Source organism: Salvelinus namaycush, chromosome 13 (assembly GCF_016432855.1).
Source record: "Salvelinus namaycush isolate Seneca chromosome 13, SaNama_1.0, whole genome shotgun sequence".
Taxonomy (NCBI): domain Eukaryota; kingdom Metazoa; phylum Chordata; class Actinopteri; order Salmoniformes; family Salmonidae; genus Salvelinus; species Salvelinus namaycush.
In genome coordinates, this window is record NC_052319.1 from 22,649,199 (window position 1) to 22,675,887 (window position 26,689).

The 26,689-nt window shown below is 41.3% G+C and overlaps 1 protein-coding gene across 1 annotated transcript in view; it reads right to left on the minus strand.

Annotated features, from left to right (window-relative positions):
- LOC120058335 (integrin beta-5-like) overlaps positions 1-24,953 on the minus strand; it is a 76,416-nt gene extending 51,463 nt beyond the window's left edge. The window contains exons 1-9 of the mRNA XM_039006923.1: positions 24,331-24,953; positions 23,680-23,765; positions 23,014-23,221; positions 19,701-19,950; positions 17,458-17,626; positions 13,726-13,887; positions 3,412-3,507; positions 3,163-3,252; positions 525-659 (exon numbers count right to left, since the gene is read on the minus strand). Of these exons, the coding sequence (XP_038862851.1) occupies positions 525-659; positions 3,163-3,252; positions 3,412-3,507; positions 13,726-13,887; positions 17,458-17,626; positions 19,701-19,950; positions 23,014-23,221; positions 23,680-23,765; positions 24,331-24,412 (1,278 nt within the window). The 5' untranslated portion in view covers positions 24,413-24,953. The remainder of the gene's footprint in view (positions 1-524; positions 660-3,162; positions 3,253-3,411; positions 3,508-13,725; positions 13,888-17,457; positions 17,627-19,700; positions 19,951-23,013; positions 23,222-23,679; positions 23,766-24,330) is intronic.
- Between the last annotated feature and the right edge of the window lie 1,736 nt (positions 24,954-26,689).

Sequence of the window (26,689 nt, forward strand, 5' to 3'; positions counted from 1 at the left end):
CGCTCCTTTAGTCTCCCGGCAACTGCAGTTTAATTTAACCAAACAGGAACTGCAAACTGAAGAGGATTGAAAAGTCACACTGTGCTGCCAAGTCACAACTTTCTTTCTTTAGTCAGTCATTCGCTGGCTGGGTGAATGATATCCATGATATTCCTGTCAGTGTTGCCGAGAGACATGCCACTGGGCTAACTAAGCCTTAATGCAAATACCCCATGATGCATCTGTCCACAGGCTGGAATTACATCCTGTTACAGTTGTGTTGCATCGTTCACATGTTGTCCATGACATGACAGTCAAATCACCTGTACATTAGGCAGGCTGGGAAAGGTTCACTAGTCACTATCAGGCAAAGCTGCAAACTACAAAGACCTAAAGATCTGATTTTATAACCAACCCTAACTTTTGATGAAGACCAAAAAGCGTATTTTCGTTTATATACATTTTCACGATATAGCCAATTTTGACTTTCCAGCTTGGCCTGATAGTGCAAATCCATAGGAAGCCAGGAGGTCTGAGAGACTCACCGTGTCTCCGATCTTGAGGTCGGCACACTTCCTGAGGCCTGGTAGGGGCTGTCCGTCCTGACAGGTGGCCGTGAAGGACAGACTGAGGTCTTCAGGTTGATCCCACACAGTCAGCTCCACTTTGGACCGGATGTTCTGGAGGGAGGACACACAGACAGAGAGAGAGAGAGATTGGATGAACTCACAGATACATATGCCTTGAACACAAAAACAGACAGACACATATACAGATCGACAGACACACACTTATGAATAAGTACTTTGACATTTGCATCAAAGTAGTAAATATGTAATATATTTGAAAACAAGACAGATGGTCCACTGGTCAACTATCCAAACAAGTCTGAGCAAAGACTCCTATCAATACGAACCGTTGATTAATGTGCACTGTCCCTGTAAAAATAAAATAAACTCAAACTCAATAGATCACATGAGCATTAAAGTATGTCTGTATATTAGAGCTGGCACAGAGGTTCCCTGGTGGTTTCCATACTATTTGAATGTTAAATGCTTCCAGTACCCCTGGCACTGGATCCACCACAACTCAGCATTTTAGAATGAAACCAGTAAGAGCCTGTTATTTAATCTGTTAGCAGGCAGGGTGGAAAACAGAGAAAAAGATAATTGGAAAGAGCGTAAAATGCCTTGGTTAAGCAAGATTTATACAGTTCATTCTGTCTTTTGTAAACTTCCCCCAAACCCACAGCGGTTCGGTTGGCATGGATGGATGTGGAGCGCGTGCGTGTGTGTGCCATAGCGTGGCTTTGCTGCTACATGCCAGCCTTATCTGTACTTCATGTGCGTGTTCACTCCAGCGCATAAAAGCTACAGAACTGTGAAAGGGGGTAGTCAGAATCATGACCGACTGACAGATACCCATGATTGATCTATGCCCTGTTTTGGCCTGTATTGGAAAAAGAACACAATGAACTGATAACAAAATGTGTTGAAATACCTAAATGCTTATGTGTTCAAACTTCACAATACTCAAAAAATATACAATTATGATAGAAACCAAATGTGGTGCCATCTGCCCATTGTGTAAAGTGAATAGAATGTAGGCTACTTGGTATATAGGGGTGGCAGGTAGCCTAGTGGTCAGAGCGTTGGGCCAGTAACCGAAAGGTTGCTGGATGACATCCCTGAGCTGACTAAATAAAAATCCCACTGTTCCCTGGTAGGCCGTCATTGTAAATAAGAATTTGTTCTTAACTGACTTGCCTATTAAATAAAGTTTTTTTTTTTTTTTTTTTTTTTTTTTTAAATACCATTATTATCAGTTGTAGACTCAACTCGTGTCCTTAACTATGCAAAATCAAGTTGTAGTTCCTCTCAACCACAGAAGGAAAAAATGCTTGACTGAAAAAAAAACACAGCTTTATTGGAAAATATTTTGGGGGAAAGTTAACTAAAAACAGGCAAATACTTCGGTTTAAAAAAATTCAAAATACATGGAGAAAGAGATTGGTTCTTCCCTTAAAATGTTGTTTTCTCTCAACTAGTCAACAAAAGTGAATTATATAACTGCTTCCCTGCAGTGCATTAAAGGCTAAATCTGCCATTTCAACAGTCTGACTGCCACTTTGTTTGGTAAGCTGAGGTATGGGGCTAGAGAAATGTAGCCAAACCACTCTCAAATCACAGATTGTGACTTTAAGATCCCTAAATAGCCAAACCAGAGCCACAGTGTCAGAGTACTTACTCAGTGATCTATGGTCAGGTTTTAGTCAACAGACCACAACACAATAATACAAGACAGGATGATTCCATGCTTTGAGAATGGATTATGAGAGAGTGTCTTCTGTGACAATTATAAACACTAACGTCAAATTATAATTCAAGACCATTTGAGGCCCCTGCTTAACTTTGGTAGAACAAAGATTATACATTTATCATGACCCATAAATTGAAGATTGGTGGTTCTATTTTTTGTTGATCTTTCCATAAATGTGAATTGTAAACGAGGACAAGATGTAAATCTCCTAGCACACGAGTCTATAGCCGTTTGTGTTTAAAATACACAAGAATCCCTTCTAGAACCCTTTTCAGGCCCTTTGAAAACCCTTCCTTCAAATAACTGGAAGAATGGAATCTATTTCCTGTATGGAGGGGACTGGGGAGTAGCAGCACAACAGTGTCTCAGGCAGGATTTGCACCATAAACCTGCTTCTTCTTCAGTAACCATAAAGTGCTAGTGCAGAGTTAAAGATAGTGCCGTAGTGTGAGCCAGGAGTAGAGTAAACCCCAGACCACCACAGCAAATAGAGGGGCAGGGTGAGGGTCTCCATATCACCACAGCAAATAGAGGGGCAGGGTGTGGGTCTCCATATCACCACAGCAAATAGAGGGGCTGGATGAGGGTCTCCATATCCAATGCTAAAGCATAAACATTCAACACTTCCTCTTGTCCTCTAGAGACCGGGGACATGTTCAGTAGGCCTCACAGTTTTGCAATGGAAAACAAAAATGACAGGTTCAGGCTATACCGGTCTGTTTCCCGGTTTCAAAACGTGTTCAGCCAACTGTCAACCAACATCCATTTCAGAAGAGGACCGCTGAGAGACTCTCTTTCCCTCTCAAGCGCGCACACACACACACACCCTGTGCTCTAAATGGGAGAGAACGCTCCTTTACTTACATTGTAGGCGTTAACAATGAGTTGGATGATGTTCTTGGAGTCCTGATCCAGAATCTCCACTGTAGTTCCAGGTATCAGTGCTGTGAAATTCTACATAAAATTCAGATATTATTTTTTAAATTAAAAGTAACAAATATAACAAAGCAATTAACACAATATCAAAGGCTACCATACACACCAACGTGTACACACTATACACACAGCTACTCTCAATCATTAACATAAACTTACATAACAAAAAAAATGTACCTTGTAAATGACATAGAGCCTTTTAGTCACAGCGAAGATGAGATAGATGTTGTTCTCCGCCAGCTTCTCTCCCAATAGGGCCAGAGAGGGATAGTCCTGCAGACAGACAGATAGATATGCATGGAAGAGGATGTTAGAGCCATTTCAAGTTCTCATTAGTTTAGCTTCTAGCTCACCCAGGGAACGGAAGTCATTGCTCCTCTGATTCCAGTGTTGTCTTTACGAGAGTCCCCTGACATTTCATTTTTCACCAGCAGAAAGTAAAGAAGCCAGAAGTGATTTAGACATATTTATTTATAGCTCTGCACAAGAGCTGTGGATTGAGGAGCGAATCCTAACTTCCACTTAAGCCAAAGATACACTATAGTCAAGGCATGACCGAGTGAAAATGTTTAAGCATTTAAAAAGCAATCACTTTATCTCAATCAGATTTGAGATTTTTTGTCTTCATTAGCCTTTATCATTGTGTACATACGAATCAATCAACAGTGAGATTTACAGTTGAAATGAGCCGCGAGGTTCACCGGTTTTCCTGAAAAACACAGTGCTGTTCTGGGAAGCACCCATTCTTCCATCCCACATTCAGATGAGATGAGGGTAAACATACTTAGCCTGTTTGGGGATTACTCAAGCTGAGGATCCATTGGTGTTGAAGTCTTTGATTTGTGTTGGAGTACCTCCACTGAACTTAATGTGTTGAGACGTAACATGACTCTATCGAGCCCAGAGCACCAAATGACACACAGCAGAACAGATCAGCAAATAACTAGAGGAAAACGTTGTGATTCCAGGAGAATTCAAAAACTTTAATTCACTTAATTCATGTTCATATCATGGAGTTGGATTGGTTGAAATGAGCATGATGTTTATTAGGTTTTTATTGCATTAGTTCTTCAGACTTCAAATAGTGCTAGCCATGTAAACATAAACTAGATATTTTTCTGCACGGTTTATGTGATGCAGTCTCATCCAAAATCCAAAACCTTCATTTCCAGAACAACAAAAAAGTTATTCACGTGGCTTGAACCATTTCTTTATGTCCTCGCTTAAGACTGCTGAGCTCTCCCCCTAACTGCTGTCTAAATTACCTCTCAACTAAGTGAACTCCCAACTAAGTGAACTTCCCTGAGTTCATTAAAGCTTTACATACAGCACCCTATGGCTGTCCATAGATAAGCAGCAGCAACAAGATGAAGTGAGTTCCCAATAAAGTCAGTTGGACCTCCACGAGGAGCAGAGCCAGGCAGACTCAGGGAACTAGCATACCTCAGTTTACATTGCATTCCTCCTTACCTAAATCTAGCCTGGCTCTGGCCATCATCAAAGAATCAGACCAGCAGTTAAATGCTTTGTGTCTGGAAGGTTGAGTCATTGATGTTAGCTTTACCTCAAAGCAATCCATCTGGACCAAGTATATTCTTGAGAGCTGCTGCTTCAGTAGGGAATTTGAGCCTAGTAATATATTACACTGACAATGTGGATAAAAAATAACCATCTCAAATAGGTTACAGGGCATAGGGAGGTTTGACTGTACTCTATAATTGTGTTTGTGTGTATGTGTTTAATAACATAGCTAATCATGTTGTATACTGCTGTACACACCTTTTCTATTCATATACTGTCCATACATACATATTTATATTCCGGACTCTGACATTGTTCTGATATTTTTTTATTTCTTTATTTACATTTTTGGGATGTGTGTGTATTTTTCGGTATTACTGCCCTGTTGGAGCTAGAAACATAAGCATTTCTCTGCACCTGAGATAGCATCTGTAGAATACGTGTAAGCAGCTAATAACATTTGATGTTATAGCCGAGTTGTGTTATAAGCTAGCTCTATATTAACCATGTTACAATGTCATGTTATAGCTCTAGAGTAACCATGTTACAGTTAATGATGTTATAGCTCTATTTTTCTTTTATTTAACCAGGTAGGCTAGTTGAGAACAAGTTCCCATTTGCAACTGCGATCTGGCCAAGATAAAGCAAAGCAGTTCGACACATACAACACAGAGTTACATATGGAATAAACAAACATACAGTCAATAATACAGTAGAAAAAGTCTATATACAGTATGTACAAATGAGGTAGGATAAGGGAGGTAAGGTAATAAATAGGCCATGGTGGCAAAGTAATTACAACATAGCAATTAAACACTGGAATTGTAGATTTGCAGAAGATGAATGTGCAAGTAGAGACACTGGGGTGCAAAGGAGCAAGATAAATAAATAAATAGAGTATGGGGATGAGGTAGTTGGATGGGCTATTTACAGATGGGCTATGTACAGGTGCAGTGATCTGTGAGCTGCTCTGACAGCTGGTGCTTAAAGCTAGTGAGGGAGATATGAGTCTCCAGCTTCAGTGATTTAAAGAGTAACCATGTTACAGTTGATGTTATAGCTCTAGAGTAACCATGTTACAATGATGTTATAGCTCTAGAGTAACCCTGTTAAAATTATGTTATAGCTCTAGAGTAACCATGTTAATGACGTTATAGCTCTAGAGTAACCCTGTTACAATGACGTTATAGCTCTAGAGTAACCCTGTTACAATGACGTTATAGCTCTAGAGCAGGGGTGTCAAACTCATTCCATGGATGGCCGAGTGTCTGCAGGTTTTTGTCTTTTCCTTTCAATAAAGCCTTAAACAACCAGGTGAGGGGAGTTTGTTACTAGCTGTTGACCTTAATTCCTCTATTGAGTACAAGGGAGGAGCGAAAACCCGCAGACACTCATTCATCCATGGAATGAGTTTGACACCTGTGCTCTAGAGTAACCCTGTTACAATGACGTTATAGCTCTAGAGTAACCCTGTTAAAATTATGTTATAGCTCTAGAGTAACCCTGTTAAAATTATGTTATAGCTCTAGAGTAACCCTGTTAAAATGATGTTATAGCTCTAGAGTAACCATGTTACAATGACGTTATAGCTCTTCAGTAACCATGTTACAATGATGTTATAGCTCTACAGTAACCATGTTATAGCTCTACAGTACCATGATACCATGATGTTATAGCTCTTCAGTAACCATGTTACAATGATGTTATAGCTCTACAGTAACCATGTTACGATGTTATAGCTCTTCAGTAACCATGTTACAATGATGTTATAGCTCTAGAGTAACCATGTTACAATGATGTTATAGCTCTTCAGTAACCATGTTACAATGATGTTATAGCTCTACAGTAACCATGTTATAGCTCTACAGTAACCATGATACCATGTTATAGCTCTTCAGTAACCATGTTACAATGATGTTATAGCTCTTCAGTAACCATGTTACAATGATGTTATAGCTCTAGAGTAACCCTGTTACAATGATGTTATAGCTCTAGAGTAACCCTGTTACAATGATGTTATAGCTCTAGAGTAACCCTGTTACAATGATGTTATAGCTCTACAGTAACCATGTTACAACGATGTTATAGCTCTACAGTAACCATGTTACAACGATGTTATAGCTCTTCAGTAACCATGTTACAATGATGTTATAGCTCTAGAGTAACCCTGTTACAACAATGTTATAGCTCTACAGTAACCATGTTACAATGTTATAGCTCTACAGTAACCATGTTACAACGATGTTATAGCTCTTCAGTAACCATGTTACAATGTTATAGCTCTAGAGTAACCCTGTTACAATGATGTTATAGCTCTAGAGTAACCCTGTTACAATGATGTTATAGCTCTAGAGTAACCCTGTTAAAATTATGTTATAGCTCTAGAGTAACCCTGTTAAAATGATGTTATAGCTCTAGAGTAACTCTGTTAAAATGATGTTATAGCTCTAGAGTAACCATGTTACAATGCTGTTATAGCTCTAGAGTAACCATGTTACAATGACGTTATAGCTCTTCAGTAACCATGTTACAATGATGTTATAGCTCTACAGTAACCATGTTATAGCTCTACAGTACCATGATACCATGATGTTATAGCTCTTCAGTAACCATGTTACAATGATGTTATAGCTCTACAGTAACCATGTTACAACGATGTTATAGCTCTTCAGTAACCATGTTACAATGATGTTATAGCTCTAGAGTAACCATGTTACAACGATGTTATAGCTCTAGAGTAACCATGTTACAACGATGTTATAGCTCTACAGTAACCATGTTACAACGATGTTATAGCTCTTCAGTAACCATGTTACAATGATGTTATAGCTCTAGAGTAACCCTGTTACAACAATGTTATAGCTCTACAGTAACCCTGTTACAATGTTATAGCTCTACAGTAACCCTGTTACAATGTTATAGCTCTACAGTAACCCTGTTACAATGTTATAGCTCTACAGTAACCCTGTTACAATGTTATAGCTCTACAGTAACCATGTTACAACGATGTTATAGCTCTTCAGTAACCATGTTACAATGATGTTATAGCTCTAGAGTAACCCTGTTACAACAATGTTATAGCTCTACAGTAACCATGTTACAACGATGTTATAGCTCTAGAGTAACCCTGTTAATGTTATAGCTCTAGAGTAACCATATAACCATGATGTTATAGCTCTAGAGCAGGGGTGTCAAACTCATTCCACGGAGGGCCTAGTGTCTGCAGGTTTTTGGTTTTTCCTTTCAATAAAGCCCTAGACAACCAGGTGTGGGGAGTTCCTAACTAATTAGTGATGTTAATTCATCAATCAAGTACAAGGGAGGAGCGAAAACCCGCAGACACTCGGCCCCCCGTGGAATGAGTTTGACACCTGTGCTCTAGAGTAACCCTGTTACAACGATGTTATAGCTCTACAGTAACCATGTTAATGTTATAGCTCTAGAGTAACCATGTTACAATGATGTTATAGCTCTACAGTAACCATGTTACAACAATGTTATAGCTCTACAGTAACCATGTTACAACGATGTTATAGCTCTACAGTAACCATGTTACAATGATGTTATAGCTCTACAGTAACCATGTTACAGTTAATGATTTTATAGCTCTACAGTAACCATGTTACAATGATGTTATAGCTCTACAGTAACCATGTTACAATGTTATAGCTCTACAGTAACCCTGTTACAATGTTATAGCTCTACAGTAACCCTGTTACAATGTTATAGCTCTAGAGTAACCCTGTTAATGTTATAGCTCTAGAGTAACCATATAACCATGATGTTATAGCTCTAGAGTAACCCTGTTACAACGATGTTATAGCTCTACAGTAACCATGTTAATGTTATAGCTCTAGAGTAACCATGTTACAATGATGTTATAGCTCTACAGTAACCATGTTACAACAATGTTATAGCTCTACAGTAACCATGTTACAATGATGTTATAGCTCTACAGTAACCATGTTACAGTTAATGATTTTATAGCTCTACAGTAACCATGTTACAGTTAATGATTTTATAGCTCTACAGTAACCATGTTACAACAATGTTATAGCTCTACAGTAACCATGTTACAACAATGTTATAGCTCTACAGTAACCATGTTACAATGATGTTATAGCTCTACAGTAACCCTGTTACAGTTAATGATTTTATAGCTCTACAGTAACCATGTTACAATGATGTTATAGCTCTACAGTAACCATGTTACAATGATGTTATAGCTCTACAGTAACCATGTTACAATGATGTTATAGCTCTACAGTAACCATGTTACAATGTTATAGCTCTACAGTAACCCTGTTACAATGTTATAGCTCTACAGTAACCATGTTACAATGATGTTATAGCTCTACAGTAACCATGTTACAGTTAATGATTTTATAGCTCTACAGTAACCATGTTACAATGATGTTATAGCTCTACAGTAACCATGTTACAATGTTATAGCTCTACAGTAACCCTGTTACAATGTTATAGCTCTAGAGTAACCCTGTTAATGTTATAGCTCTAGAGTAACCATATAACCATGATGTTATAGCTCTAGAGTAACCATGTTAAAGTTAATGATGTTATAGCTCTACAGTAACCATGTTAATAATGTTATAGCTCTACAGTAACCATGTTACAATGATGTTATAGCTCTAGAGCAGTGGTCACCAACCTTTTCAAGCCTAAGATCACATCCTAAGTCCAAATGTAAATCAAGATCTACCACTTGCAAAAAATTACTAAAAAACAAGGCCACAATGTAGTTCCACTTTGACATTCTTTATTTTGTTACCTGTCAGTCACAAGCAAAGTATTCATGTAATTATACAAGTAGTATAATCAGAAGTGCAAATATCATTCAACTTTTTATAACAGTCATGTTAAATGTTTCAATATTTCCACAAGCCTATTACTCATTCACCATTCATACTGTATATAACCTCAATAATCAGTCAATTACAGGCCTAAGCCAATCATGTACAGTACTGTTTCACTTTTCCTTTTTGAACATAGAATACAGATATCCTTTTGTAAACAATAGAGCCTAAAACAGATTCTCAACTGGCAATACTCACTCAGATGGGGTGGATGAGACCCCCCCCCCCCCCCAAACACACACATTCAATGTGATGGCTGTGATTGCACACTATCAGCAAGTGCTCTGTAGTCTGGCTCATAGTTTGACATAGCAAGTCTGACACTGTCTGTGAGATGTCTATTAGTTAGACAAGAACTGTTCTTTGACTTGATTATTTTCATCTGTGAAAAAGCCATCTCACAGAGATATGTTGATCCTAAGTAGGCGTTCATCTTAAGTGTGCCATTGTTTACAAAGCACCAAAAGTCTGTCTCTTGATCTCGGTTTCAACTCGATGTAATTTTGCACTCCGATTGGTAAAGCAAATACTTGCTGGAATTTGGCGGACATCTCCTAACTCTCAAATGGGGAGGAAAGGGTTTGAGATAAATGCAACAACCTCCCTTATGTCATTTAACTCCTGAAAACACCTGTTGAATTCGGGTGCCAGTTTCTCCAGGTGGGCACAGAATTCATGCGAGAGAAAAGCATCTGTTTCCGATGTTTAGCGACATTTTCTTTAGGTTTGGGAAGTGCACTAGCCTTCCTTTCCTCAGCTGAGAGGCCCACACACCCACCTTGGCCTTAAAAGGCATTGACAGCGCTGATCATGCGTGCCACGTCTTTGTCTTGTCCCTGAAGCTCATAGTTGAGCTCGTTCAGTTTTGCAGTTAAGTCCGTGAGGAAGTCTGGCAGCCATGCATCATCAGACAGTTCCTCATTTCGTGACTCCAGAAATGATTTGATCTCGGGCAGCAAGTCAACAAATCGCTGCAGTACTTTCCCGCGACTCAACCTCCTTACGCAAGCGTGGAGAATCAAGTCACCGCTCGTAAATGTCCTCACCTCTTGTCCTCCCTTTTAATGGTAAAAGAATGAGAAAAGCCTCCTTAGTAGTTGAATCCTTAAAATCCATGCGAACAAACACAATCAGCTGTGCAGTCATATCCTGGGATTCGTCAAATTTCAGCGAAAAGCAATCAGTGATAAATCCTTGAGCCCTTGTTGATTCCCGTCGTCCGATAAAGACTCTACCCTTCTTGTCACAGTGGCTGAGCCAAGTGTTTAATAATAAATGAATAAAAACTGGCACACTTCCGATAGCATTTTTTAATGTCCTTTGTTTTTTAATTCAAATTATTCTTTGAATAACGTCTCGGCGGCAACCGCCATTGCCTCCGTGTATATCTCTCCATCTGTGAACGGTTTCTTATGTTTAGCCAAGAGATGGCTGGCACGGAAGGATGCCTCTGTTGCAGCCTTACTTTAACCTTTCGGTTTGGTAAAAAGCGACTGCTGTGCTTTCAATAGACTTGAGCTGGTCAATTCTCTTTCAACAAAGCATGCTCTTTAGCAGGTAAATTTCTTTGACCTTGGGGTGGATGGTGTTGTGGTGCAGCTCCACATTATCCCCTTTTGCTAGCGCTACAGCCTGGTGACAAATCAGGCAAATCCTTTTGTCCTTAACGACGATGAACAGAACATCGTGTTCCCATTCTAAATGAAAACTATACGTTTTTTGCTTTTTCCTTTGTGCCTCCGCCATCGTTTGATAGCATCACAACAAGTGCCCGTGCTAGTTAAGGCGGGAGTCAGGGATTTCATTTGTCAGACATTAAACCTAGAAGCTATTTGATTGGCCAGATATAGCCCTCCCCGCACCTCGACCACCATAACTACACACAGGGCTGACACATGACACATTTGAAATTCAATTCAAAAATAATAAAAACGTTGACATTTAATTTCCCCCCCCTCTGATTTTTAAAACTCCTCGCGATCAACTTGGAATGCTACCAAGATCGACTTGTCGACTGGTTTGGCGACACCTGCTCTAGAGATATAACATCATTGTAACATGGTTACTCTAGAGCAGTGGTCGCCAAACCCGTCGACAAGTCGATCTTCAAGGCATTCCTAGTCGATCACCAAATATTTTTGTAGAAAAGCCAACAAACGATAAAGGCTTGCGCTCTTTTTTAAATCGTGTTGAGTCGTTACCAGTAGGTGCACTTGATTCAAAAGTCCTGCGCACCGCGTAAGCAACGCGTTCCCATGAGACAAACTCCGGCGGACCGGCAAATCTGTGACTAAATCGAGTGCACCTACTCTGCTGCCCGTCGCATAGCTCAAATCACCTTGGCTACGGAGCTTCCATGATACGAACCCAAACCGGCTGCACGCGTGCGCCATTGTGCATAAATGTATTTTGTCCCCCCCACACCAAACGCGATCACGACACGCAGGTTAAAATATTGTAATGACCCTGGGTTTATAAGCGCGGAAATCGACTGCCGCACGAGCATGCTTTTGCGGCACAGTCGATAGCGCGCCGGACCTCGGGCTAGAAGGTCGAAGGTTCGAGACCTGCTCCCTGCTGTTTCATTACAATATCAAAACAAACTCTGAACCAATTACATTAATTTGGCGACAGGTCGAAAAGCATTAAACATTTATGGCAATTTAGCTAGCTAGCTAATTTGTCCAATTTAGATAGCTTGCTGTTGCTAGCGAATTTGTCCTTGGATATAAACATTGAGTTGTTATTTTACCTGAAATGCACAAGGTCCTCTACTCCGACAACTAATCCACACAAACGGTCAACCGAATCGTTTCTTGTTATCTCTCCTCCTTCCAGGCTTTTTCTTCTCTGGACTTTATATTGCGATAGGCAACTTTCATAAATAAAGTGCATTACCGCCACCGACCTCGTTCGTCTTTCAGTCACCCACGTGGGTATAACCAATGAGGAGATGGCACGTGGGTACCTGCTTCTATAAACCAATGAGATGGGAGAGGCAGGACTTGCAGCACAATCTGTGTCACAAATAGAACTGACTTCTATTTTAGCCCTTGGCAACACATACGCTCGTTGGCATACAAGCAGTTTGGGTGCAATAATTGAATAATATAGATTCCTACATTTATTTTGCAACACTTGTGCACGGGACACGAGCGGTGTAGTCAGCCTGTGACCCTGGCCACAGCCAAGTTTAATAGGCTACTAGCCTACATAAGATTTAATAACTTTTAAAACCATGACCAGAGAGATTGTCAACAAATACAGCAAAGAGATGCTGTTTTTATGAGTGAGTTCATGTTTAAATTTATATTCAGCACGTCACTGTTTTTATTCAAAACTATTACAAAAAGGCGCTTCTCTGTAGTTCCGCTCGGGCTGCAGCTGCAATGAATGAGTAGCCAAGTATCAATAGCCCTGCATTTTATTATTATTATTAGCAGCTCGTTGTGTCGATTTTAATATTAAAGAATATTTAACTTTCTCTGGTCATAGGAACAACATGAATTTGTGCATGAGGCAGATGCGGTGCGACTCGAGTTTCGCCATCAGGTGGAAGACAGTGTCCCCTTTCTCTGGTCAGTCTCACCGGAGGAAAAGATTCCAAGTCGGAAATTCGTGCATCTTTCTAGAGCTCCGACTTTTCGACCTGAAGATCACTGACGTCGTCATTTGACCTCGTTGACCATCAGATGCAGGTACCATCAGATGTTATAGCTCTACAGTAACCATGATACCATGATGTTATAGCTCTACAGTAACCCTGTTACAATGTTATAGCTCTACAGTAACCCTGTTACAATGTTATAGCTCTACAGTAACCCTGTTACAATGTTATAGCTCTACAGTAACCCTGTTACAATGTTATAGCTCTACAGTAACCCTGTTACAATGTTATAGCTCTACAGTAACCCTGTTACAATGTTATAGCTCTACAGTAACCCTGTTACAATGTTATAGCTCTACAGTAACCCTGTTACAATGTTATATCTCTACAGTAACCCTGTTACAATGTTATATCTCTACAGTAACCCTGTTACAATGTTATATCTCTACAGTAACCCTGTTAAAGCTCTATAGAAACCATGCCTCGTCTTACCATCTTGGTGGAGCTGCTGTATTCGTTCTTCTCATTCATGTGGCACTCCCCATCATGGGGCTGGACCAGACCTCCCAGTTTACCGTCCAAGGCCAGGTGAGGCACATCATCTGTGGCAAACACCAGCAGGTGGAAGGCCTCCTTCCTCCAACCTATCCTCTCCTGCACAAGGGAAGAGATGGTCACTTCACTGAAAGTTTTAGAGACACCTAACTGAGGTGTAAATTAAAGCTAATTTATGCTTGATCCGTAAAATGTGGCATACGGAGGCATGCAGAGGCTAAATCAAGCTCCGTTCCGCATCGCATTGCGCCTCTCAAATTCTGTAACAATGCGGAGTGCTCCGTATTGACATGATTGGTTGATGATAGGTGGGGGCAACTTCTTTCACAATAGCTCTGCTCCGGTAAGCACAAGAAGTATAAAAGCCCTGACGTCTGCATCGCAGTAAATGCTGAATGGCCAATGCAGATGTTGGATTGACCATGCAGCGCCTTTTAGTCTCCTCCAGTTTACAGTAGGCAATTATAATTTTTTTAACACCTTTATTTAACTAGGCAAGTCAGTTAAGAACAAATTCTTATTTACAATGACGGCCTAGGAACAGTGGGTTAACTGCCTTGTTCAGGGGCAGAACGACAGATTTTTACCTTGACAGCTTGGGGATTCGATCTAGCAACCTTTCGTTACTGGCCCAATGCTCAAACCACTAGGCTACCTGCCGCCCTATGTAGTTTTGTACTTTGGTAAATGCACAGGGGATCAGACCATGAAATCAAGACAAGAAATACAGGCTTGATAACAACAAAAAGAGACAAGTTCATTCTAACTGAACCTTGATAGTTATTGATAAATTATTGATTGAAATTGATTTGAGATAACTGTACTATAAAGCCTTTATAAAAAAGTGTTTAAATATTTTACAATGTAAAAAGAGCTTGGCAAAACACAGCTGACATAAAAGATGCCAGAAATGTTCCATATGTACAAAAAGCGTATATCTCACAAATTTTGTGCACAAATGTTTACATCCCTGTTAGTTAGCATTTCTCATTTGCCAAGATAATCCATCCACTAGACAGGCATGGCATATCAAGAAGCTGATTAAACAGCATAACAGGTGCACCTTGTGCTGGGGACAATAAAAGCAACCAAAATCTTCTGTTTGTTTTGTCACAATGCCACAGATGTCAAATTTTTTGAGGGAGCGTGTAATTGTCATGCTGACTGCAGGAATGTCCACCAGAGTGGTTGTCAGATAATTGAATGTGCATCTCTACCATAAGCCGCCTCAATTTCATTTTAGAGAATTTGGCAGGATGTCCAACCGGCCTCACAAACGCAGACTACGTGTAACCACGCCAGCTCAAAACCTCCACATCCGGCTTCTTCACCTGCGGGTCGTCTAAGACCAGCCACCCAGACAGCTGATGAAACGGTGAGCATGCACAACCAAAGAATTTCTGCACAAACTGTCAGAAACCATCTCAGGGAAGTTCATCTGCGTGCTCGTCGTTCTCACCAGGGTCTTGACCTGACTGCAGTTCGCTTCATAACAAAATTCAGTCGGCAAATGCTCACCTTCGATGGACACTGGCACGCTGGAGAAATGTGCTCTTCACGGATGAATCCCGGTTTCAACGGTACTGGGCAAATGGCAGACGTGTGGGCGAGTGGTTTGCTTATGTCAGCGTTATGAACAAAGTGCCCCATGGTGGCAGTGGGGTTATTGTATGGGCAGGCATAAGCTACGGACAACAAACACAATTGCATTTTATCAATGGCAATTTGAACGCACAGAGATACCGTTACGAGTACCCTGAGGCCGATTGTCGTGCCATTCATTCGCCGCCATCACCTCATGTTGAAGGATGATAATGCACGGCTCCATGTCGCAAGGATCTGCACACAATTCCTGGAAGTTGAAAATGTCCCTGTTCTTCCATGGCCTACATACTCAGACATGTCACCCATTGAGCATGTTTGGGATGCTCTGGATTGACGTGTATGACAGCTTATTCCAGTTCCTAATATCCAGCAACTTCACACAGCCATTGAAGAGGAGTGGGACAACACAATCTATTGCGCGCACGCTTACTTGTCCGGTCTCGGTATGTGTGGAGCAGACAAGGAGACCTACCTCTGAGACGGAGAGAATTGAGAACGTGCAAGAGGGATAGAAAGCAAACCTGAAAATACATGATCTAAGTGATTAATAGTTGGTATTCAGCAGTCAGAAAAGTATGCCTTATTTACTTTGAAGAACTACTAAAATAGTGATTTTGTCAGAAAGCATAGGCAGCAGCTGTACAGAGATGAGATTATTTGGAATGGTCATCAAATAAAATAAATATTTTATTAAAGTATTGTGAATAAATTATGGTTAAGTGATAAGCAGCAATGGGCAGTCAACCATCATGGACCTTTTTTTAAAATTATTCTGTGTTGTTACAGCATTCAACCCACATAATGCATTTAAAGTCTAACCGAAATCGACCTCAAAATGCACTAATCGCTCTGCACTACTAGCTGTAAAGAGAGTCGTTCCTGCCCCTATAAAACACTATCACTTCATCATTATCATTACAAGGAAAGGAAACTATCACTTTCCACAAGCTTGACAACCACATACATAAACAAGGAGAGTAGCAGGTGTTTTATCCAGAACAAGGTCATTATCAATGGAAAGCAGAGGTCAAAAAAAGAGTAGCAGCAAAGAGAGCATTAGTCTCTTAACACAGTGCTGAGTAAGGGCATAACACTAAACAAGCCTGACCTTTCACCAGTGTTTAGGCATAAAAATGCATCCATTTGTGATGCCCAGTATATTATGTGCCGCAGTACACAATAGAAAGAGATGTGGGTTGGCAGTTGGCATACAGGGCCCTTTCTGAATAACATGCTGGAATGCTAGATACATTCAACAAACCTGCCATGCTTCAAGTGTGTTTTGGCTGGAGTTGTAGTTAGTATGTATGACAGTCATGCAACCATGCCCATTTGATGTATATTTTGTTTTACAGGGAAACAAAGAGGCACAGATTTAGCTGAATATTCTACAATGGTCAGCAATGCAAATGATTCATTAGTCAAAGTAATATTCTGACAACGTAACTGAGTGAAACAAACATATCAAGAAAGTATTGGCGCAACCGCAAAACAGACTGCCTATCCAAGTTTCTGTTACACCAAATGACATGTTAGAGTTGGGAGGGAGTCATTCTCTTCCAGTAAAAACTATTAACTCCCGCTCAGCCAACAGCGCAACACTGTGATATGACTGGGCCTGTTTCTGTTAGTGAGTGGTCTCCTTGTTGAACAAGCTGCACCTGACTAGACATCCTGTTCAACCACCAGGTGCTTTGAATTAACAGACTCAATTAACCCTAAATAAAGTCTCAATTGTGACTTGTGTTCATTAAGCACAAAATGGGGGGGGGGACGAACAGAACAGGGAGGGACTACCTACACTTAGTCAGTAATAAATGCTCATTTTCGTATTCCATTGTGTGTGCTAATAAACACAACCAGGGCCTCAATCCATCATGTCTACCTGACTAACAGCTCACAGGAGAAAACCTAAAGGGACTTGACTGACAGAAAACCTGGTCCTGATTGGTTAGGGTTAGGTCAGGGTTAGGATTAAGGTTTAAGATTAAGTTTAGGGTCAGGGTTATAGGTTGGCATGCCAGCCAGTCACATCCCATTAATCACACCCCGGTCTCAGCTCACCTTACAGACGGCAGCCTGTAGGATGGCGTCGAAGCCTCCCTCCGGAGCGTCCCTGTTGCGAGACACCATCTGTTTCTGCACCTCCTCGTTGAAACGATCCACCTTGTCAGTCAGGGAGAGGAGGTGGCGGAACCCGAAAGAAGGGACACAGTTGGGGAACAGCTTGTATCTGTGGAGAGGGAACATTTTAAATAAAATTATGCTATGTATGTAACAGACCTGGGTTAAAATAGTATTGGTTTTCTGTGTTCGATTGAGCTTGTCTGGCACAGTGGAACCAATGAAATAGTGCAAACCCTGCCCATTTGGCACCTCCACACAGGCTCTCATCCAGGCAAACTATTTCAAATACTGTTTCAACATTGGTCTGTTGGCTACATTTAACATGATATAATGCAGTTTCCTCAAGAGGAAGACCTCAGTGACATTCTAACACACAATTCATCCTGGAGGAAACATATCCTTTGGGGCACTTGATTGTTTTGGCAAGGGCAGAGTTGTGTTGAGGACGAGAGACCCAGACGGCATGATCTGTCCTCTGCCCCTTTAACGTTTTCCTGCAGTACTGGCTCTTTGACTGACACACAGTCCACACACAGGACCCAGGGCATAACCTAGTTGGGCAGTGATGCGTGATGATGGCACTAAGTAAGTGCGGCGTAATCTCACCTCCGGGGAAAATGTGGTGTGTGATGTGTGGGCGGCTGCTTTCAACCTCTATGTTCAATTCTGTTCCCTTTCAGCCTGCCTGCCTGCCTGCCATCATCATCATCCACAACAAGCCTCAGCATCACTTGGTAAAGATGAACAAAAATGACTATTTAATTCAAATACTGAGCTATAGTGTATGCTCAAAAACATTTGGAAATTAGATAATACTAATACAATTGCTTAACAAGTATTATTTTTTCCTCCAAAAAGCTAGGGGTCAAAATTTGACACCCCTGTTGTCTATATCCTGGTACTGGGTAAAGTTCATGATGCCGTTAACCTTAATAAGGGCCTCACTCCAGCGGAAGCAAAATAGCCCCATAACATCAAAGATCCACCACCATATTTTACAGGAGATATGGGGTTATTTTCTTTTCTGCATTCTCATTTCGATGCCAGACCCACCACTGGTGTGCGTTGCCAAAGAGCTCTATTCTCATGTCATCAAACAAATGTAAACGCCTGGAAGTTTGCTAAACGGCATTGGCACTTGGATTGGTTAATGGCATCATGAACTTTACGCAGTACCAGGATATATGGTCAGATGACATGAAAATAGAGCTTGAATTGAAGGCAGCAGTCCAAACAGACCCAATGTGTTCTTCAACTCATAAAACATTTTAGAAAAAAGCTCAGTACAGTTATCTTCGCAGGGTGAGGCATTGTTCGCTGCAGCTAGCAACTTGAACAAGCTGCAAACACTCTGGACAGTCTTCATTCAAAGACTCAATCATGGACACTCTTACTGACAGTTGTAGCCGCTTCGTGTGATGCATCTTGCCCTTTGTGCTGTTATCTGTGCCCGATGTTTGTACCATGCTGTGTTGTCATGTGTTGCTGCCTTGCTATGTTGTCGTCGTAGGTCTCTCTTGCTGTGATGTGTGTTTTGTCATACATAAACACACCTATTTATTTTGTTAATTTTTTAAATACCAGACCCAGGAAGCCTTTTGCTAGGCCGTCATTGTAAATAAGAATTGGTTCTTAACTGACTTACCTAGTTAAATAAATAAAAGAAAAGGTATTGAAAACAGGGGTGTCAATTTTTACTCCTACCTTTGAAAAGAAAAAAAGATGACTTCTTAAACAATCTCTTTTTCTACAGCTCAGTATTTGAATAATTATTGTATACAGTCATTTTTCTAATCCTCATTGAGGGAGTCTATCATTTCAGACCAGAATGGACAGGGTCAATTACCTCTTTCACAGAAAAATGATCCTGAACTGTGAATGATATAAGAAGATATAAACTGGTTAGTGAACTGACACAGTCTTTCCCTCTCTCACACTACTACTCTAGTTTTAGAGGAAGACCTTCTAAGCAGTGCCCTCACTTCCATTTTAGTAGAAATACAGCACCTTGACATATATACTAAAATATTGATATTACACTTGATCCTAGATGAAATCCACAAAATCACAACATGAACCCAAATTATTTCAGCTGCACTCCTCATTAGATTCACAAATCAACCAAAAACACATGAGCGTGCTCTTTGCAGTCAGTAACAATGCCCTTCCTCAGTTCTCACCCATTGCAGGGGTTGTCCTGGTACTTGGTGGCCGTGTAAGAGAATGGTGACATGTTCTTGTCTACGAAGGAGCCAAATCCCAGTCTGAAGTTTGAGGTGAGTTTCCTCATCTCGTCAGCCAGCTTGGTGCCCAGGTTCCTGATGGTGTCCAGGTCATCCTTCATGGACAGAGACAGGTCCATCAGGTAGTACAGGTCAACAGGGTAGTCCTCCACCTGACGCACCTGCACTTCGAATGATGTCTGGTCACCTAGCGGGAGGGGGAAATTGATTTGTGCCATTGCTTTGATAGGTTTACAAATCAAACAGCATCCTACATTTTCCCTGTACAGTGGGTTGACTTAATATTTTCTAAGAAAATAGTGGCTTTTCCCCCAATTATACTGAACAGAAATATAAAACGCAACATGTAAACGTGTCAGTCCCATATTTCATGAGCTGAAATAAAAGATCCCAAAAAGGTTCCATACCAGTGGCGACCCGTCATTTGAGACCCACATTTGGGGGGGGGGGGGGGGGGACTTGCCTGTTTTGGATGTTATTTTGGCATTAACACGTCACATATCAGTTTGCAAACAATGTAAAAAAATATATATATCATTGAGTTAATAAAGCCGCATACAAACATGGTCTCTTTTTTGTTTTCTTGAGTAAGGCAGAGAGTGTTGCGCAGTGTTCTGTCACTCATCGGGGACACACACACACACACTACGTCACCGCCAAGTCTAAGGGTAGAGCTAGAAAATGCTATCCCCTTATGTGCTGCCATAAAGTTACATAAGAAGTGTCCATCCAAGAAGGCTCAAGGTGAGAACTTGTTCTCAACTGGCCTACCTGGTTAAATAAAGATGAAATATATATATATTTATTTATTTTTTTAAAGGTTATTTGCCACAGTTAAAATGACATCATCTACAGTAGCTTTGATTGGACAGATCATGTCAACATCATACTTTCAAAATCTTAGCTAGCAGTCATCATGAATCAAGTCGAAAATCTACTGCAAATCTTTTTTAATCCTTGTCATATGAAGAGAAATAATGAAGAGAAATTATAGATAAAACGTATCAGTGCTCATCGGCCATTGGACATAAATATTACAAAACAAGTTGGAAATCGCAAATTCAACAATGAGTGGTTTGGAAGGAATCAGTGACAGTGGCTAACTGCAAGCATTGCAAAGCAATCACTAGCCTGGTATTCAGTGGCTGTGTGGTCCCACATCTGGGATTAAGGGGCACGTTTCCAAGTTTAAAATGATAAACTTTTAACATTGGCCATGCTGTCAATGAAGCATGATTTGTGCCGCGCTCAAAACAACTGTTTACTTGGAACGGCAAAATCTGACTTTAGTTAGTTCAAGACAACTGGGAACTCGGGATAAACAAACTACGACTGGGAAATACCTTTCGAACTTTCATCTAACTTTGAATTGTAAATCCAGCCTCTTTCTAGAGCTACGACCGGAGATCAATGACGATGATTCAACCTTGTTTTTTTCCGAGTTCCCAGTGGTTTTGAAAGCACCATAAATACAGAGAATGCCAGACTACGATGACAAAATTTGCCCACGAAGGACCGCCGCACCACCTTCCTGTTCAAGTGAGCACAGCACAATAAGGTGAGTCCAAAAATGTATTGTATGTTGCTGCATAAATTATGTAATATGCCAGGGAGATATGTATACTGTAGCTTAGAAAGTAATACTAAGCGTATGTTGTGTGGTAAGATCTTAGTAGCCCATGTGCGTCAACCTAAAAATTGTCTATTTAACCCTCTTAATTTCGCCTACTGTTCTGACTTGGTGGTGCACATGTAGCCTATAACCGGTTTTAGAGAAATGTAATCATTGAATATTGTAAGAGCTTTCATTGTCTGCTTTATATGCCCTCTTTATTTATCCTACGGTTCTAACTTGGTGTACATGGAGAACACTAAGAACGGCCCATGTTCTGAATTCTGTTGCTGTACATTTCAAAAGTGCTAAACAAATAGTTAGGACGGACGTAGTAAGTATATCTCGCTCATTAATGTCTTAGTCGAAATTAAGGATTGCCTCATCCGCTCGTCGTCCCCTTATGCCATAGTTTGTACATCTCAATTGTCATTATATACCACATTTGTTTAAGCAAGTCAGCCATGTTTTTTTTTTCAAAGGCAGTAAATGAGGCTGAATTAAACTATTTCGCTGCCAGACAAGGCTTCGCTGATAGCCAGGTGTAGCAGTGGTAAGATGTTGGGACTGCTGTTGGGACAGCTTTATGTAGGCCTTAACAGTATGTGGGCACCTTTTGTCACCGTTATAGTGCAATTCATGTATTGTTTAGTGTTGTGGCTTTGCTGGCATGCATCCCACTTATATGTTTTTGCCCCACCAAGATTTACATGCTAAAATCGACACTGTTCCATACACACAAAAAGTTTATTTCTCTCAAATTTTGTGCACAAATTTCTTTACCTCCCTGTTAGTGAGTAGTTCTCCTTTGCCAATATAATCCAATCCGTGGCATATCGAGAAGCTGATTATACAGCATGATCATTACACAGGTGCACCTTGTGCTGGAGAAAATAAAAGGCCACTCTAAAATTTGCAGTTTTGTCACACAACCCAATGCACAGTTGTCTCAAGTTGAGGGAGCGTGCAGTTGGAATGCTGACTGCAGAAATGTCCACCAGAAGTGTTGCCAGAGAATTTAAAATGTTCATTTCTCTACCAATGCCGTTTTAGAGAATTTGGCAGTCCGTCCAACCGGCCTCACAACCGCAGACCATGTGTAACCACGCCAGCCAGGACCTCCACATCCGGCTTCTTCACCTGCAGGATCGTCTGACACCAGCCATCCGGACAGCTGATGAAACTGAGGAGTATTTCTATCTGTAATAAAGCCCTTTTGTGGGGGAAAACTTGTTCTGATCGGTTGGGCCAGCATCCCCAGTCTGGCTGCTAAGTGGGTGGGCCTATGCCCTCCCAGTCCCACCCATGTATGTGCCCATGTCTGTCATGTGAAATCCATTAGAACCTAATGAATTTATTTCAATTGACTGATTTTCCTAATAGAAACTGTAACATGTTGCGTTTATATATTTTTGTTCAGTAAAGATATGTAAACAGTGTTCCATATACAGCTCATGTCTCTCCAACCTTTGGTTCAAACACTGTTACCTTGGCAACACATTGTGCTCTGAGAGGGTTGATTCTCTGTGCTTACCTGGTCTCATACTGTGTGTACAGTAGCCAACTCGTCTATCATTGTCATGACATAGGCCTACATGGCACAAAAAGACTGGATCACTAGGCTAGGACTGGGCTTACCTGGTCTAAGACGCAGGGAGATCTTCTGGGGCATGATCTGGATAACATCATACTGGGTAGGCCCGGAGCCTTTGGAGCTGAGGGGTTCGCTCTTCACTACCATGGTTGTGCTACTAGGACTCTCTATGTTATGGGCCTCACAGCCTCTCTTCTGTAGGTTCTGACTCAGGTCACATCGCGACGTCAGGGTCCTCGCCCTGCCAAACTCCTGAGGGAAGAACAAACTAATGACACCTGTCATGCAATGTAAAAGCTAGAGTGCACACTTGTCTGCCTCTCAGCTTTAGTTGAGTATTGGTAAGCGAAATTAAAGGATAGGGGGAATCTTGTACATTTTTATTTTTGTTCTGTGAGACAATTGTAGGTCTGAAAGCAGGTGTAGACAATCCATCATACAGAGAACACCAATAATTCCAGAACTGCACAGGTGCACTCCTACATCCTGTTGGCTCATTAAACATGCTCAGGAGTGATGATAGCTTTTCGTTTTGCATGTGAACTCTAAACAGTACACAACAGTATGAGAGTCCTCACCTCACACTAAAACAGCTATTGGGTTCAGTATGTCACATTTTGAAATTTTGTGAGAGTATTACTAATCTTACCACCACAGTGGTGCATTGTAAGTAAACCTAACCCTTTGGAGGAGTGAGGCACACGCCCTACCTCTTGCGCGCACCAGGCGCAGCTCGGAGAGATGAGGAGGCATTCTTCACAGGATGTCGCGCTGCCACTCATACAAACATTGAGTCCTAACGAGAAAGTAGTAAAAGTAACCAAACAGAATCTCTGGAACAGTGTTGATCATTCATTACATTAGATTTCCAGACAATCAAACTCACGAGAACATACATGTAATACACACATATGATTTAGTTTTTTTTCTTATTCAAGCGCAGGTGGAATATGGCAAATTACAATTTAGATCATTTCTTCCACGTCAGCGTGAAACATAGTGCTTAAATCGATTCAAAGGTCTATGATCGAAGATCTTGGTTTAGAAATAGCCTTTATTATTCAAACATGGATTTACACTTCAATGCAACGTGTCAAACATTTGAAATAGATTGACAACCACAACAGGCTATTTAGTTCTCACAGGGAAACAATCGAGTGTGTATGGCAACATTGTTGCATGAATTTCACGGCTACTATAACAATTGTCCCACTTTTAATACACTATAACAAGCGACTGCATACGAAAACTAGTCTTCTAGAGCACTTTTCCGTGGATTACAGCCAGTATAGGCCATTAAGAACACGTTTCGAGAATAATGTTTTGCTCCTCGGTTTCAAGAAGAAAAAATACTTTCTTACCTTGTGCAACATTGTGAATAAATATTTCCAGAACCATGCAGCCAAAGGCTGTACGGTACACCAACTGCCATGGGCGCCACATAATTTCCTCGCAGTGGGTCCGATATTCAAAAGTCTATGTTTGTGAAGTTATGGCACTGAAGTCGGCAGTCGAACCTCACTTTAGATCCAGGTTCTGTCTGCTCGGTCGGTGAAGACTACTGAACCACTCTCTTTGTCCATTTGAACTCCAGCAAAGCTAATCGGCCTGATAATGTAAACGCGACCTCCAAACAAACATTACAATTCATTGTCCTTCTGAAGAATTCCGCACAACAGGAGCGAAACAATATTTTTCAATGTTGGGTTTAAGGAGTCAAAAGCTGTGATTTTTGCAAGTAGTTATGCAGAGCCAGTTTACCATGATGTCCGGAGTTCACTCATAACTGACACCATTGGTTATTGTTTTCCATTACTTTTCAAATGGTTATGAGCCCTTATTTTTGTGCAATAATTGCCTGTCAAAATTAGTTGAAAGTAGAAGTTCGGTGTAAATGTAGAATATAATTTCAGTTTACTAGAATAGTTTTTCCCTAGCAAATGTGTGTTAATCAGTCTCTATAGTTGCGAATCCAGCCTGCTAGTCTCCGCCCATTCATTAACCCCATAGAGATAGACAGAGGAGTCGTCTCCATATCGGTGCCATTATAGCGCCTGTGACAGCATGGGCGTCGCTATTGAGGCTACAACCAATAGGAACCCCACCCAGCTTACTACTTTAAAATGGCGGAAGCACGGTGGAAGCCCTCAATGGTGCTACCCATGCTAAAATTGCCTTTTGGCCACTAGAGGCCTCTATAATTTTCTATGGTTAACCCTTTAGTTTGTTAACCACCTCAGATGACTTCAACACGTTGCATTGACACAGATAACAGACACATATCCATGTTTGCCAGGCAGGGCAACAACAGTCATTATAAACGGGGTTGTTCGAGCCCTGAATGCTGATTGGCTGACAGCCGTGGTATATCAGACCGTATACCATGGGTATGACAAAACATTTGTTTTTACTGCTTTAATTACGTTGGTAACCAGTTTATAATAGCAATAAGGAACCTCTGGGTTTGTGGTATACGGCCAATATACCACGGCTAAGGGCTGTATCCAGGCACTCCGCGATGCGTCATACTAATAGCAGCCCTTTGCCGTGTGGTTGCCATAGCATAATAGGTCACAATTAAGGGTTTACTTGACTGCCATTTGAGGGGAATAGGCTAATTGAGAATATTCAAAAAGGTTATTGGCCCAGTCTAAAAATGTATTATCCCAGCAAGTATACAGTTAATATATTGATGGAAATATGAGCAGAAAGCTAAACAGTATAGTTTTTTCCACAACAACTGTCTATGCTTAGTCAATGTAACCTAATCGCCTGTTGAGCACATTCAGAAGTCACTTGTCTCTGTTAAATTATGTTACCACACGTTAGATACAATGGAGCGTGCATAGGGTCTAGGTGAACGGAAAGGCACTGGAGCAACGAACCGCCCTTGACTGTCTCTGCCTGGCTGGTTCCCCTCTCTCCACTAGGATTCTCTGCCTCAAACACTATTACAGGGGCTGAATCACTGGCGCTCTTCCATGCCATCCCTAGGAGGGGTGCGTCACTTGAGTGGGTTGAGTCACTGACGTGATCTTCCTGTCCGGGTTGGCCCAAGGGGGGCTTGGGTTGTGCCGTGGGGGAGATCTTCGTGAGCTATACTCGGCCTTGTCTCAGGATGGTAAGTTGGTGGTTGGAGATATCCCTCTAATGGTGTGTGGGCTGTGCTTTGCCAAAGTGGGTGGGGTTATATCCTGCCTGTTTGGCCCTGTCTGGGAGTATAGTCAGATGGGGCCAGTGTTTCCTGACCCCTCCTGTCTCAGCCTCCAGTATTTATGCTGCAATAGTTTGTGTCAGGGGGCTAGGGTCAGTCTGTTATATTGGATTATTTCTCTCTTACCCAGTGTCCTGTGTGAATTTAAGTATGCTCTCTCTAATTCGCTTTCTTTCTCAGAGGACCTGAGCCCTAGGACCATCTGCCCTGAGGTCTCCTTGCTGTCCCCAGTCCACCTGGTTGTGCTGCTGCTCCAGTTTCAACTGTTCTGCCTGCGGCTATGAAATCCCTGACCTGTTCACCGAACGTGCTAACTGTCCCAGACCTGCTGTTTCAACTCTCTAGAGACAGCAGGAACAGTAGAGATACTCTGAATGATCAGCTATGAAAAGCCAACTGACATTTACTCCTGAGGTGCTGACCTGTTGCACCCTCTACAACCACTGATTATTATTATTTGACCCTGCTGGTCATCTATGAACATTTGAACATCTTGGCCATGTTCT